We start from the raw sequence: 15,552 nt of genomic DNA, 5'->3' as shown, positions 1-15,552 counted from the left end.
TTTTCACAGTTTTTTTTTTCCCCGAGTGTAAGTGACAACAGTGGCTCTTTGCTCTCTATTGTCCTGCATCCTGCTAGGAGCTCATATATCCCTGCTTTACAAAAATATGTTCAGTGAAAACATTGAAAATTAGAAAGGTTTTTATCGTAGTCAGCTAGGTGCTACAAGTAAATTTGGGCAGCTCTATAAAGCACCTCATTCACCCTGTCACATCCCTTGCTATGCTAGTAGGCCTTGCCTAAGCATAGTTGTGCCATGTTTTCAAAGCCTGAATAATATCCACCAAGACTACTGTATGCTTAACCAGCTGCACTTTTTTCTTCACTTTCATCTGACTGCCAAATTGAAAGTGATGGTACATTGTTACAGTGCCACATTACCCTCATTTAAAATTGACTTTCTGTTTTGAATTCAGCTCATCAGATTGTGCAAGTACAGTGATTGCTTTAAAATCAGTAATTAAAACCATGCAGTTAATGAGTTGCAATAAAACTGATGTTTTCATTCTCCTAGATGTATTGTGAAGATCACTGGTGATATGACAGTATCATTCCCAAGTGGGATTATTAAAGTCTTCACCAGCAACCCATCTCCAGCTGTGCTCTGCTTCAGGGTAAAAAACACAAGCAAACTAGAGCAGATTCTTCCAAATGCACAACTTGTATACAGGTTTTGTATTTTTTTTAATATAACAGTAAACTGTGTGATTTCTAAAATTTCACTTGTTTTATATGTAAATCAGAGTTCTCTTCCATCTCGTTGATTTGCTTAACTGTAATTTAATTCTATGAACTAATATTGTTTAGCTCAGTTTCTTTCTCCTGCCACCATTAAAAATCTCAGTAAGGTACTGAAATTTATGCTAAATAAAACAGGAGCCATAAGAAATACTTTGCAAAGGTAGCTGTGTTTTTACATGCATTTTATACATGAAATGGTTTAATAACCTATTGGAAAAAAATACTTTTTTTCCCAGTCAAACTATATGAACAATCTAACTAGTTATGAAAATACAAGATATGAAGAAAAATTAGATATTGAAACTAGGAAATTCTTATGTTGTCATACAAATTTCTTTATGCAGTAACAGTGGTATGATTAAATGATGAAACAGTGGCTTTAAGTAGAAGACAAATAGTAGGAGCTATGCCTAATCTCATTTGTTGGTTACTACTGTATTTTTAAGCTGTATTGCTTCTACAGTAGATTAGAGCCATTACATGGCTATATATATATCAAGTGCATAGCAACATGTTTTGGAGAATTCTTAAGAAAAAAGGCTGGAGGTTGAGTAGAATAAGTGTTGAAATCACAGCATTTTGACTTCTTTTCAAAAAAAAAAAAGGACATTTGTAAAAGCTGTAATTGTTTGTTCCATTTAGAGGAGAAATTATCTGAAAACCTATTAAACACTTCTAGGTGGTACATTTTTAAAAATTACTGAAATAACTGAAACAAACCATATGCATCCATTCTTTCACATTTAATCATTGTGATCATTCATACTTAATGTTTCAGTGTAAAAAAATGTATTTGCTGCTTTTTGACATGATGGTATATACCTGAAATATTAGCAGAACTATATCTGACAATGAATTATACTGAAAAAGTACATTTTGGCAAAACATGAAAATGTCTAATATTCCTATCTGAGTGCTGTAACCCTGCCTCTAATTAGAAAAAATGCATGTAACAGAAACTTACAAAGTTAACTGTATGGTAATAATTTAACTTTTCATTGTATATGGCAAATGCTATCATTTCTTTAATATTTATTGAGGTGGAATGTTTCAATGAGAGTGACATTTATGGAAACATCAGAATTTATTTTGAATTGCACTTAATTGTGGAGCAGCAGAAGGATTTTACTGTAGATTTAATTTACTTAAATTGTGTAAGGTCCCTGTAGTGATAAGTAAGTGTTCATCTATATTTTACTAAAAATGGATGTAGCATGAATTACAATACTATATTGAGAATCAAAGTCAAAATAAATCAAACAGATTACTTGTGTATAAGTCACTATTCTAGATTCAACCCATTGCAGTAATATTTACTGTGGTCCAGATGTTCATTTTCAGCTTTTGCTTTGCACACACATTCTGCAGACCTCCTTAGCAAATGGATGCAGGTCCTCACTGTATCCACAGAGCTTCAGTGAAGCTTATTGATTGTTAAATGATTTTTATTTTGCTTCTGAATCAGTATTCTTAAAAATTTCATCCTTATTCAAAATAAACATGATGCAACCAGAACTGAAAATATTCTTGACCTGCCAAACAGGTTTTCATGCTCCAGTAGCTCCAAACCAGCATTTTGATCATGCAGTCATGTTTGCTCTTAACTACATAGAGAGATGATATAATAAATTGCTTCATAGATTGAATATAACTATGAGTACCTAAAAGGCAATTGTTTATAATAATTTGAAAATTGTTTTTAATGGAAAAACTTTAGAAAGCTTATGCTTTCTGCAGATGTGAAAGTATAGTAACACACATGTAGCAGAAATCTTAGTGATGCTATAACATAACCAAAATTAACTACGATTTTAGGTCTTACTCCAAATTGGATAACATTCCTTTTCAAAGACCCTTTGTATCCAGACCTCATGCACATCCTCATGGCACATCCCCATGGCACCTGCCAATATTGAGTTTATTAAATATAAAATCCAAGACTAAATCTTGTGGTGTCAGTTGTCAGTGGAGAAAACTCACTGCTCCTTGAATGGAAGGAGAATTTTTACTAGATACAACAAGCTGATAATTTTCCTTAATATTAAAAAGGTATAATTATGTGTCATAAAGCAGTATAACAAACTCTTGCTTGAAGAAGGGAAAGGATCTAGTCTTAGTTATTAGACATCCAAAAAAGAACACTCAGTGTTGCATTCTCAGTCCTACCTTTCTTTTTCTTTGTAGTGATCAGTCACAAAGTGATTCCAGTACTAGGGATTTTTGGATGAACATGCAAGCTATAACTGTCTACCTCAAGAAGTTATCAGAGCAGAATCCATCTGCATCCTATTATAATGTGGATGTTTTAAAGTATCAGGTAAACACATTTTTCCCTTTGGAATTTTTTAATGAACTCTGGCTGATTTCTTATCTATACAGAATTTATAAGGGTTGTTCTTTGCCTGATAGCATACAGATGAACTGTCACCCTGCATCTAGATCAGTTCTGGGTATGTCACTGTTTCCAGTCCATAGGGTCTGCCCAGGCTGAGTGCATTCCTGTTATGCCTTCATGTCATTCCCTTGGATTCCCTTGAATTCATGACCTGTTTCAGCTTGCTCACACCTTACTCCAATTCAAGTGTGAAAACTTTGAACACTGTTTCTTTACGTATTTGTTAGCAAAGTCTTAAGTTTTACATGAATTTAGGCATTTTTCAGGTATTTGTTTGTTTGAGTTTGTAATTCAATTGCATTTGCTTTTGTAATTATTTTATTTTTGGTTGCTGTATCAGATGTAATATAAGAGAGTGAGTGATGTTCTGACCCCTCAGAAAATATGGAACAGCTTATCCTGGAAACAATTCTAGGCACACAGAGGACAAGAAGGTCATCAGGAGTAGTCAGTATGGATTCAGTAAGGGGAAGTCATGCTTCCCCTTACTTGATAGCCTTCTATGATGAAACAGCTGGCTTAGTAGATGAGGAAAGAACAGTAGATATGGTGTGCCTGGACTTCAGTAGGGCACTGTCGCCCATTAGATCATCATGGAGGAGCTGGATGAGCAGACAGTGAGGTGATTCAAAAACTGGCTAACAGCCAGGCCCAGAAGGTGGTTATCTGTCGTGCAAAGTCCAGTTGGAGTATCCTAGGGGTCACTACTGGAACCAGCCCTGCTTAAGATCTTCATTAATGATCTGGAGGATGGAGAAGATTTTGCCATCAGCAAGTTTGCAGATGACGCAAAGCTGGAAGGAGTGGCTAATAGGTCAAAGGGTCGTGCTGCCATCCAGAGGGACCCCAGCTGGCTGAAGAAAAGGGCTGACAGGAACCTCATGAAGTTCAACAAAGAGAAGTGCAAAATCCTGCGCCTAGGGGGGAAATAACCCCAGGCACCAGGACATGCTGGAGCCACCCAGCTGGAAAGCAGTTTGTTGGAAAAGACCCAGGGATCTTGGTGGACACAGCTGAGCATGAGCCGGCAGAGTGCCTTGCAGAAGAGAAGGCTGGTAGTATCCTGGGCTGCATTTGGAGGACTGTAGCCAGCAGGTCGAGTGAGGTGATCCTTCCCTTCTACTCAGCACTGGTGAGGCCACAGCCAGAGTCCGGTTCTGGGCTCCTCAGTATAAGAGAGACATGCACACACTCAAGAGAGTCCAGCAAAGGGCCACAAAGATGACTCAAAGAAGGGACTGGAGGATCTCTTCTGTGACAAAAGGCTGAGACAGCTGGGATTCACTCTTCAGCCTACAGAAGATGGGGGCGGGGGAGATCTTACCAATGTCTATGAACACCTGAAGGGAGAATGCAAAGAGGATGGAGACAGGCTCTTTTTAGTGGTGCCCAGTAACAGGACTAGAGGCAATGGGAACAAACTGAAAACACAGGAGGTGTCACCTGAACATCGGGAAACCCTCTTACTATGAGGGTGACCAAGCAATGACATGAATTGCCCAGGGAGGCTGTGGAGTCTTCCTCCTTGGAGATCCTTCAAAGCTGTCTGGACATGGTCCTGGGCTTACTGACTCTAGGTGGCCCTGTCTGAGCAGGGGGCTTGGACCAGATGACCTCCAGAGGTCCTTTCCAGCTTCAGTCACTCTGTGATTCTGTGGGATGTCAACCAAAGGCCTTCATGAAAATACAGAAATGACACGTTCATCTGAATGGGAGAACAAGCGTTTCCTAGGCCTGCCAATGCAGCTGTTAATACCAAAGTAGTCTTCCACATCCTCTCAGTATAGTTCAAAATATTGCCATACTGAATCTATAAAAAGAATGTTAGATTCACAGAAAAACAGAGGAAGAATCACAGAAACCCTAAGAAAGATTGAAAGAACAGAACTGTTCTTTGGATTGCAGAAATGAGCACTGCGGAAAGAGGAGTTGTGAGGCCTTTACCACTGGAGAAAAGTGAGGCATTGGCATGCAGTAGCCATGGCAGATGGAAAGACTCCTGAGTTGCCAAGGAAAGGGAAGATAGGGCACAGGGAAATAGAAGGTTCCTCAAGCAGATGAGGAAGGTGGTAGGGGTATGCAGCAGGGCAGCAGCATGAGCTCAACCACAGAAGCAGCAGCTTCCAGCTCTCCTATGCCAGGACAACAATGCTTTTAGTATGTAAGAACTGTTTTGCTGTCTGCCTGTCCAATGACAGGTATTCTCTTTTGCTGCTTGCTGCTTGGGGAGCTGAACTGATGTGGTACACAATTGGTAAGGATGTTTGCCACTGGTAACTTCTGTGAGTTAGAGAACAAGACTAAAACAAAACTATTTGGACTTAAGAAAGCCAGAACAGGAAAAAGTCTCATGGGCCACAGTGAATTTAAAGCGTCGTTTAAAAATAATTTATTTTAAAATTAAAAGAGTGGCAATTACTGTAGGCTGCAACAGTCTTTAGAATTCTGAGATCAAAGGCTCAGAGGTCGATTGTTCTTCTGATCTTTTGTCACGATTTATAGTTATACTATAGTTGTACTCATTACCATCATTCCATAATTCTGCCCAAAAGGGTAGATATTGTAATTAAGCCGCTTTCAATGTGTTTTTTTGTTTGGTTGTTTTTTTTTTTACAGGTATCTTCAAATGGCATCCAGTCCACTCCCTTGAATCTTGCAACTTACTGGAAATGTAATGCTAGCACTACTGATGTGAGAGTGGATTATAAGTACAATCCAGAGTCTATGAATGTGCCTAGTATGCTGTCTAATGTACAGGTTGTGGTACCAGTAGATGGAGGAGTAACAAACATGCAGTCGCTTCCACCTGCAAAATGGTAACATTAATACTTTTCTTTCTATTATTTTAAGTTCATTTCATTGTATTCATTAGGGTCATAGCCTAAAAAATTTCATTGGAAGAAATAGTCGATTTTTTTTTTCTCTTAATAAAGTGCATAGGACATTTTCTGGTCCAAATAGACCATGTGCAGCCAATTCATACCGACTAAAATGAAACTATATTCAGCCATTCCAACTGTATAATAATACAGCTCTTCATGAAATTTCCAGTGTTTTCTTTTGGTCCAATAGACAGGATAGTTATTCTTAATAACATGATTTGCAGCCAGAATCTCTTAATGGTTAAAAAAATGTTATATAGATTTGTGTGTGTGTAAATATATCCATGTATATGGATTTGTGGTGGTTTCACACTGATGGCTAGCTAAGCTCCAGCACACTTCTCTCTCACTCTCCTTGCTCAAAAGAACGGGGGAGAAAACATGACGAAAAAAGGTTCATGGGTTGTGATAAGGAACAGTTTAATTATAGAAAAAGAAAAACAAGCAAAGGACTCACAGAAACAAAAGAAGAAAACAATTCTTGTCTACTTCACATCAGCAAGCAATGTTCAGCAACGTTTTCGGAAACAGGGCCTCAAAATGTGTAGCTTTTACAGGGGAAGACATATGCTGTTATAACGAGTGTCCCCCTCTTCTTCTTTCCCTTCCTCAGCTTTTGTTGCTGAGCACGACATAACATGGCGTGTCACATCCTTTTGGTCAGTTTGGGCCAGCTGCCCTGGCAACGTCCCCTCCCCTCCTCTTGCCTATGCCTACCCCAGCCTACTGGCTTTTGAGGGTGGAGGGTTGGAGATGCTGTGCCAGCCTTGATGCTGTGGCAGCACTGCCAGCACTAGCCAAAACATTGGTATAGATGTTGTTCTAGCTACACATGCAGAGCACAGCACTGTGTGGGTAGCTGTGGGGAAACTTAATTCCATCCCAGCCAGGCCCACTACAACTTGCACTCCTTATTCCATAAAGTTAGTGTCACGCTCAGGTTCCACATACATTAGTATTTTTTGTATCCTCTGATCATTGTTACTTGCAACATACAGATTTATACTTCTTGATGATTTTAACTTTAAAATTAGCTTCTGATTTAAATTGTTTTAAAAGATAACTCAGTAGATGGAAGAGTACTTTATAAGCCATGTAGCATTGTCTCTCAATTCGAGAGTTGTCACGATTATCATCTGACTCACAGCTACCTGCCACCTCCTCCTAAGCCTGCAGGCCATTTACAGCAGCACTTGAAAGTGAGACATAAGCCTCAGATAAGTATATTGCTACAGATTTGTGAAAACAAGCAGAGGGTGGTAGGAAAAGGCAGAGAAGTACATGCATGAGCAAAACGTGACCAGAATTCAACCACTGCACCTGTGGTTTGGTAATATTAAATTACTTGCCCAGGTATAATTTAATTCCAGGATGTTTACTTCCAAGGGGGTCAAGAGGGTCTTTTTAGCTGAGTAAAGCATGAAGATTATGAGAGAAAAGAATACCAAACTTTGTTAACCTTGCTATAAAGCAAGGTTCAGAAGAAAAATAAACTTGATGTATTTATCAGGTAGGTTTTGATGTTTCAGAAGGCAGTCCTCTTAAATGTGTTGATTGGACAATGTGGTAATACAGAATGATTTTAAGTGGAAAAAAATCTGCCAAGACTGAATCTTTCTATATTTTCTATTTCAAGGGAGCAAAACTTGTAACCAGATCATCTTAAGCTTTTTCTACTGGAGCAGATTCAGTATCCTGCCTGCACATGACCAGTTTCTCCCTGTCCAGGCTTCTTCCACAAAACCCTTTAATAGTGAAACCTAAGTAAAAACAGGAACCTCTAGTGCTAGGTAGGAAGATTCAACACTTAGTGACAGTTTCACAGCAGATTCGTCAGAGTAGGGGACTCAATCCCAGCTATTCTGCCTTTCAACTAAGCAACCACCCAAAGCTAGAATTTTAAGCTTTGCAAGTTGACAAAAAATAAATACAGTTCTAGTGTTTGTCATGCTACATTTTTGGCCTACTGGGTTGGGCAGTGGCCCGTTGTGCTTTTTTATTTTTATTTTTAATAACAGTTTTGTAATTCTGTCTCTGGCAAATGACTGGTATCATCTGTGCTACTTATGTGAACATTTCATTCCTGCTATACCAATGTCAAAGACAATTTCACACCTATCAGCATTTCATGCCACTCACAGCTTTATGTTGTTAACTTTCCTATGATGGAACAGCTGCTCAATATCAAAATGTCTTATCAGTTTAGAGACTCCAATTTTCAGTGCCCTTTCCTTTCCTGTCCCTGTATATAATCAGAAGTAAATCTGTGTGTCATAAGCTTAAACCATGTGGCACTTTTGCCAACTATAGTTTTATTAGAATGGAAATGGAATAAAATTTATACAGCCAAGAATCTCGCATAGGAGAGAGCAATCAGCATTGTTCCCATTCAGACCATCACCATCAAGCATAAAAATTCAGCTTTCAAACTGTTTCCAGTGTGTTTGGCCTGTCTTTGCCCTTCGAAGACAAATATTTTTGAGTTGTCAACCTAGGCATAGGACAGTGTTAACTGTATAAAGAGGTGTCATGTACGCATGAGCTCTGCTGTGAACTCAGGTGCAGTGCACTTGTTTGCTTTGTACAGTTTTCCACAAACTTATACAAAATAATCAAGCATTTTCATAAACATCCATTTAGAGATGTAGTTCATACATACGTAGTCTTTTAAAGTACTAGTGTAAATGTACAGAAATAATGTTCTAAAAATTGATGCTTGTAACTAACCTGTAACTTTCTCTTACAGGAATGCAGACCAGATGAAAGCTTGTTGGAAAATATCTAGCATTTCAGAGAAGTCTGAGAATGGAGGCAAGTCGATTTTTCTGTTTTGTTTTCTTCTACAGAAAAATGATAACAATAAAAATGTAATCATTTTAGCCTCTGCATCCTCATGCGTGTATACACTTCATCTCATGCTGTATCCTGTTTAACAGTGGCTGGCAGGGCAGCATGAGAAGCTGAAAAGGCCTTGACTTAGCATAAGCACTGCTCAGCAACAACTGAAACATCTGCGTGTTATCAGCATTATTCTCATCCTAAATTGAAAACACAGAATCATATGAGCTGCTAGGAACAAAATTAACTCTACCCCATCTGAAACCAGCACAAATCATTTAATTTTAAAAGGAAAAATAGTGAACCCCCTTGAAAGCAGTTACCAGCTCTAAAATAGAGTTTAGGTTTAGTAAGGAAATTATTACATCAATGCTATTTGAAAATGAGCAATTATTTGAAGAAAAAGGATCTATCTGTCTTCTGTTTTGCCACACGTTGACAATTGAGATAAAGTAGTAAGAGGTAAGTGGAAGAACTGAAAAAAATAAAATAAAATGCTGTGCTGAGACAGGCTCAACTCTAGATGATTCTTGACCAGCATTTTGAGGGTCTTTGTTTTTGCATACAGCTCTGAGAAAAAAAAAAAAGACTCTGCACATCTGCTCAGAGTGGTAGTTTATGTAGCATTTTGTGAGGTATCAGTAGGTGTCCTCCACACAGCCGCCTTTCCCTGAAGTCTAATTGATGTCACAGTCCTTGAAGCCTTTGTAGTTGCAATGGTTTTTTCTGAATTAGAAAAGTAGGGGCAAAAGGGAAGCATCTCATCCACAAAGCCTCTGTGGAAAAAATGGCCTTGTGGCCCTTGGAAGGGCCTATAGTCCTGTTAAGAATTTAGTGAAGAGCATTATGAAAGCATAGATTTTCCTGTAAATACGTCTGATTTCATATAGGAACTATAAGCCTGGAAAGGGAAGCCCTCTTCAATTGGTGTAAAGGCTGCAAAGTTGTGGTGGTCATTTGAACAAAATCTGAGGGTATTTTAATCTGACAGAGGTTGTTTCTGTAGTCTGGTGTACTTTACCGTTCACTGACCTCACAGTTCTTTGCCATTTCTCTTCCATTTTGATTATGTAGGGATAGCCTTCTCTTTTCTTTTTCTTTTCTAAACTATATTTTCTTTTAAAAGAAAAAAAGCCATACTAAAACATGAATGCAGCCAGATGAAAAACTACTGCACACCTGCAGAGCAGCATAAAATGGACTCCTAGTGATGCAGATCACATCTTGTGTGTTCAGCAGACTTCTGCATATCCCACTGGTTCTACTATATTCCCTTCTCTTCCCACCATCGTTGTTTCCCTTTCTCTTGAGCACAAATACTTAATACTCACAATCCAGTGTTTAAGAGGAAGTAATATTATGCCAGGCTTACAGTTATAGGAACAATAGAAGTTACAGAAAGACTTCATATTAGGACAAATGCCTTGAAGTCTCTTTATTCTGGTGTACAGGGTGGTAAAATGTGCTTTTTGTACAATCCAACACATTATGCGAGTGGTGAATCACAGAGGTAAAACACAACCAACTTTCAAAGCTCTTGAGTATGAGAATCCATTTACCCAAACTATGATATATATACTAAAGAAATGGAATGGACTTTATGGCAAATTTATCAAGTTACTAGCTCTCCTCATCAATTGGCTGTTCCTATTGACTAGGAATAGCAAGTTGTTTTAAGCAAGCAAAGGTACTTGACTTTTACTATTCCATTATTTATTATTTAAATCTCATTTTCCCGCTAGACAGTGCAAGAACAAGAAAATGTTAAAGAACTAGAAAAAGGGAGCAGTAGCATGCTTTTTTGAATGCCTTGCACTAGCTACAGAAGTGTATTTTAAAATAATTTTGAACTGTTGCTACTTTATAATGGCACTGAAGTGAGCTTCACCAATGTCTATGACAAATCAACTAAAGCTTTTTGGGAAATGTATTTAATTAAATCTTGTCTATATTAGAAGAATGAGATTTTTTTTCCCTCTTGGTACATTACTGTTTTTTATAGGTTCTGGATCCCTCAGGGCAAAATTTGAACTTTCAGAAGGACCCAGTAAACCAGCAACACTTGCAGTGCAATTCATAAGTGAAGGAAGCACCCTTTCAGGAGTAGATGTAGAGCTAGTAGGCACCGGCTATCGGCTTTCCCTACTTAAGAAAAGATTTGCCACTGGTAAGATGTTGAAATGGTTATGTATTCAAATTAATACATGATATATTCTGTAGTGCTAAATTATGGATTATGAAACTGTTAAACAAGTGATGCATATTTACCTTTCCTTAAAACACATCTGAAAATTGTTTCGCATGTCTTTTGTTTTTCCATAGTTAAACTGCTCACAGGAAAATACTGACAAAATCTATTTTACCTACTGAATGCAAAAAAAACTACCTTTATTTTTCAGGACGGTATATGGCAGACTGCTGATGAACCTGTGAAAGTCATTGGATCAAAGGAGTGCAAGAAGCTCACTCTGCCCCCTCTACTTCTCAAACACTATTTTAACATGCATTAATTTTTTTTAAATGTTGACCTACTTTGAGGCTGAACTACAGAACAGAAAATGCACTTTTGAAAGTCATTTTGCAAACTTTTTATTACTTTAATAGCACTGAAGTTAACTTCAACACTGTCTGTAAATGATCAACTGCAATATTGGGGAAAATTTGTTAAAATTTTAGTAAATTTATATAGAAGTCAAAATGGTAATCAATAGTTGTAATGAAAGTATGAAGTTGTATGTTATACTGTAAGCATTAAACCTTAAAATGTAGGAGAGCAAGTAAGAAATATTTGAGCTTTCCATAAGTAATATCAGATTCTTTAATTGCCAGTTTTTAAAGAAAACAAAGGCAAACTCATGTAGTTCTTCCATCCACTCATGCCATAAAACTATTTGAGTTAGAGGTGTATAAAAATGTAACTTGATTCCCATGTATCATATATTATTAACATCTAAGTTGTTTTATATAGGTGTTTGTTTGTTTATTTTTCCTAAGTGCAATGTGTTATAAAATTGCAAAAGACAGAAGAGATTTACTTCTGCAGTTAGTAAATTTTATGGGCGTTGTGATTGTTTGAATTAATGCTGTAGATTTAATTTATTTTTATATGAATTGCATAACATTTGTGCCTTTAAAAGAAACCTGTGCCTATCCAGTTTGTTATTCATGTGCCTCACTTCCTTTTTCAAAGTTTGGCCCTTCGTAAAGAAAGCATGCTGTTTGTATAATACATACAACTTTATAAAAATTCCTTTGACTGGGATTTAAAAGGGAGATCTGCAAAAACTGGAGATTGTTTTAAAAGAGGTTTAAAATACTGGATTACTTCCTCATGGGGTAATTGCAATACATGCAGCCATAGTAAAGGGAGATGCATCATGCAGAACACTGAAATTTTGATATAGAAACTCTAATGTCACCAAAGATGAGAATCCTTAAAAATCACTGAAGATTATAAGAGCACACAGCATTTCCCTTCGCTTTGATTGCAAGTCTTTGGAATTTAAGTGCTTTTGGAATTGTGTGAAGTGAATGTAAACATAATACTTTGGGAGGAATAGCATTTCAGAAGGGTATTTTATGGCAGCAGGATGACAAGTACTGCCATTTTTATTAGCTTAAATTTTATCTGTAACCACCGATTTTAATATTTGTCATCTACTCTTCTTACACAGCCTAAGCACAGGGAAGTGACACATTAGTAACATTTTTTAAGTAAATTTCTAATTTAGAAAATATTTTGTGTTTTTATTATCAAGTGTTTTTTCAATGCAGAAATCAAAAGTATTGGAGCAAAATAATTTAATAACGTGCAAGTGGGGATATTATATGACCATTCACAATACCAGTATCTATTTTAAATTGTATATTAAAACAATACAACTTGCTAGAACTAATTCATGCAGAACCGGTAATAAATTGGACTGCTAAAGCTTTACAGTAAATTAAGCTTTGCAGAGGCTACATAAATTCTAAGGTATACTATACACTTTTGCAGATGAGATTTTCATTATTAGCATTAAGGGGATACTGTACTTTAGACCTGTTTGGAAGAGTATATCTGGCTTTTAATTTGATGATCTTACTGAATGATGAATTTCTAACTAATATGAAATGGTACAGTCAATTTACTGGAATCTTAATTGTAATCTGCTTTGCAATCAAATGCTCTTTAACATGAGTATGTTTTATTAGGAAAACCCAAAACTGTATAGCCGTTTTTAATCAACCGTTACTTTCAATTCTAAGTTAAATGAAGTAGTTATGTTTCAGCACTTTTAAACTAGTCTTCGTTCAGGTGATTATACATACATTTGCATTGGGTGCAGGTTACAATTTTGAAGCCATACAAGTTTATGTAGACTTTTTGTAAAGAAATTCAAAAACAATGTAAAAAATACATGTAGCTATCTGATGAAAAAAGAAAAAAAAGTAGCAAGCTGGTTCTTGCTTGTGTATACAGCAATATCCTTTGTAGCTGCCTCCTAAAAAAAATAATTTGTAAACACAACTCTAAAGGATCTGAATTTTTATGAATTGTTACTACGTCAGACTGTAAATTAGAGCATACAAGTTTATCTTGCAAAAATTGTAAATACTTCTGATTTTTCATAAAATGTAAATTTAAAAAATGTTGCACCCATAATAAACATGTAATATATAATTTAAATACTGATTTATATTGCTTATACTTTTGCACTCAGGGCCACAGAGATACAATACGATAATAGAACAAAACTATGCCTGTATTAAATGTTTGTGAAGTGTTAATTGATTTGCAAGTAATAAGTAGTAGAGATAATATATGATCTATTTTCTATATTTTAAAACAACACAAAAAAGATGGGTGGAAAGATGATTTCTGCAGAGTTACATCTTTACTAAACTGGAATGCTTGGGAAGATATCTACAATGTCTTCTGCCTTTACTAAATTGGTATACTTAACTATCAGACAAAACTGCAGATACGTTTGTCAGAAAAATCTTGACTTTGTAGACATGTTAGCTTGTAGCTGCTTTCTCTAAATAGTGCCATAAAATACTATATGTTCCCTAACTTCCTTAATAAGCATATATTTTGTTGAGTGCACATGAAAAAAGTCCATGGCGAGGCTAAAGTAATTCTTTCTGACTTATGTTTCCGCAGTCATAACGGCGGGTAATTCAGTTCTCACAGTCTGAGAATAGATAGTCCCTCAAAGCTTTGAGCACAGAAACAAAGTTTGAAGCTGAACAAATGTATGTTTGTGTCCGTTTCTTTCCCACTAGTCTCACAGTCTGTGTAGTTTAATAAGTAATGACTTATTGAATTGACTTTCTCAGCTGGCTGGATATCATTTCAATAAGTACCATTCTTGTCATGCTGGCAAGTAATAGTCCAAAGGTGGGGTTTGATTGCTATCTTCTGCTGCAAGGCAGGAATGAAGAATGCAGGTGCCCTTTGGCCACTGCCCTACAGCCAGACCAAATGGTCCGTCTAGCCCAGGGCTCTTGTCTTCAGCAAAGGCAGGAGAATGGACTGTGGCAAGGAGAGTTCATAAGCCATTTCCTTGCTATTCACCCAGCATCCTCAGTTATTGGTTAGGGATGTGAAAGGGTACAACTCTGCTCAGTCCTTCCAGCAGTCATTTAACTCAAAGTGTTGGAGATCACTGCTCTGGCACTTCTGTTAACAGTTGACTTGTTATTGTAAGCCAGTGCCCAGGTACTACTCACAGCTAGTACAAACTGGATTTATACTGCTCAAGCTAGTTTGTCATTATCGAAGTGTATTATCAGGTAGTTTTTCAGGGATAATCGTCTACCTCTACCACTGCCAAATAATATTTAGGTAGTGCATTTGAAGCAGATGAATTATTTGATTATCAAATGGAACAGTGTGGAAGTTACAAGTGTGGTGGTTTTTGCCATCCAACTAGCCAGGAAGGTCTTGCATCATGCCAAAAAGCATTACATTTCAAGTCTTGCATGTTTGAGAAGCTTAAGATAGGCATCTTAATATCTGCATACCTTTTGTTTTCTTGGAATTGCTAGATAATTGGTTTCCATTTCAGTTGCCATGAACGGGCAAGTTTACTTTAGAGCACGCAAGAAAAAAATCAGAAATTCCTGTAAGGATAGAGTAAGCTAAAAACAGTCCAAGGTACTAAAGCAGCAAATAGCATACTTACTGTGTAGTGCCCTTGATTGGACTGATTACCAGGCCTCTTAATTGAAAACCTGATTTTTATCTTCAGCTGTGCATATTATTACACTACCAAGTATTCCTCCTCAATGCTGTGTGACCTCTGTGTTTACTGACATGTTGATTTTTAAGTTCTTCCTTAGTTAACTCAATACCAATAGAAATCATTCAGCCTGTAAAGAATAATCTTAGAAACATGAGGCAATTCCTGAATTACTTATTAAGAATTTAATATTCAAATGTTGCATTTTCTATATTTGCTTTCACTTCAGTTTGAATCCATTATATCTCTTTTAATTTGGGATGGCTATTTCAATTGCTATAACCTAAGGAATCATTTTGTTTGCCATTGTCTCAGATGTATTTCTTGCTAAAAGCCTTGTTATGTGACTCGGCATCTTTTTTTATTCTTAGAATTCAGATATTTAAAAAACAACAACAAAACAGGATAATAATCACGTCATAAATTATGCCAACTTCACAATTGTGATAGCAATTCAACTCTTCCTCTTA

General features: G+C 36.8%; 1 protein-coding gene across 4 annotated transcripts in view; it reads left to right on the top strand.

The window, feature by feature from the left end:
- The window catches only part of FCHO2 (FCH and mu domain containing endocytic adaptor 2), a 97,224-nt gene extending 83,700 nt beyond the window's left edge, over window positions 1-13,524 (top strand). For all 4 annotated transcript variants that reach the window (XM_080573186.1, XM_080573185.1, XM_080573183.1 and 1 more), the window contains 6 exons: window positions 514-669; window positions 2,925-3,057; window positions 5,752-5,951; window positions 8,764-8,828; window positions 10,858-11,022; window positions 11,255-13,524. In XM_080573186.1, the coding sequence (XP_080429312.1) occupies window positions 514-669; window positions 2,925-3,057; window positions 5,752-5,951; window positions 8,764-8,828; window positions 10,858-11,022; window positions 11,255-11,277 (742 nt within the window). In that variant the 3' untranslated portion in view covers window positions 11,278-13,524. The remainder of the gene's footprint in view (window positions 1-513; window positions 670-2,924; window positions 3,058-5,751; window positions 5,952-8,763; window positions 8,829-10,857; window positions 11,023-11,254) is intronic.
- Window positions 13,525-15,552: the final 2,028 nt, after the last annotated feature.

Source organism: Anser brachyrhynchus (genome assembly GCF_964034855.1).
Source record: "Anser brachyrhynchus genome assembly, chromosome: Z".
Lineage (NCBI taxonomy): Eukaryota > Metazoa > Chordata > Aves > Anseriformes > Anatidae > Anser > Anser brachyrhynchus.
Note: the sequence above shows the minus strand (reverse complement) of the source record. Positions and strands in the feature narration are given on the sequence as shown.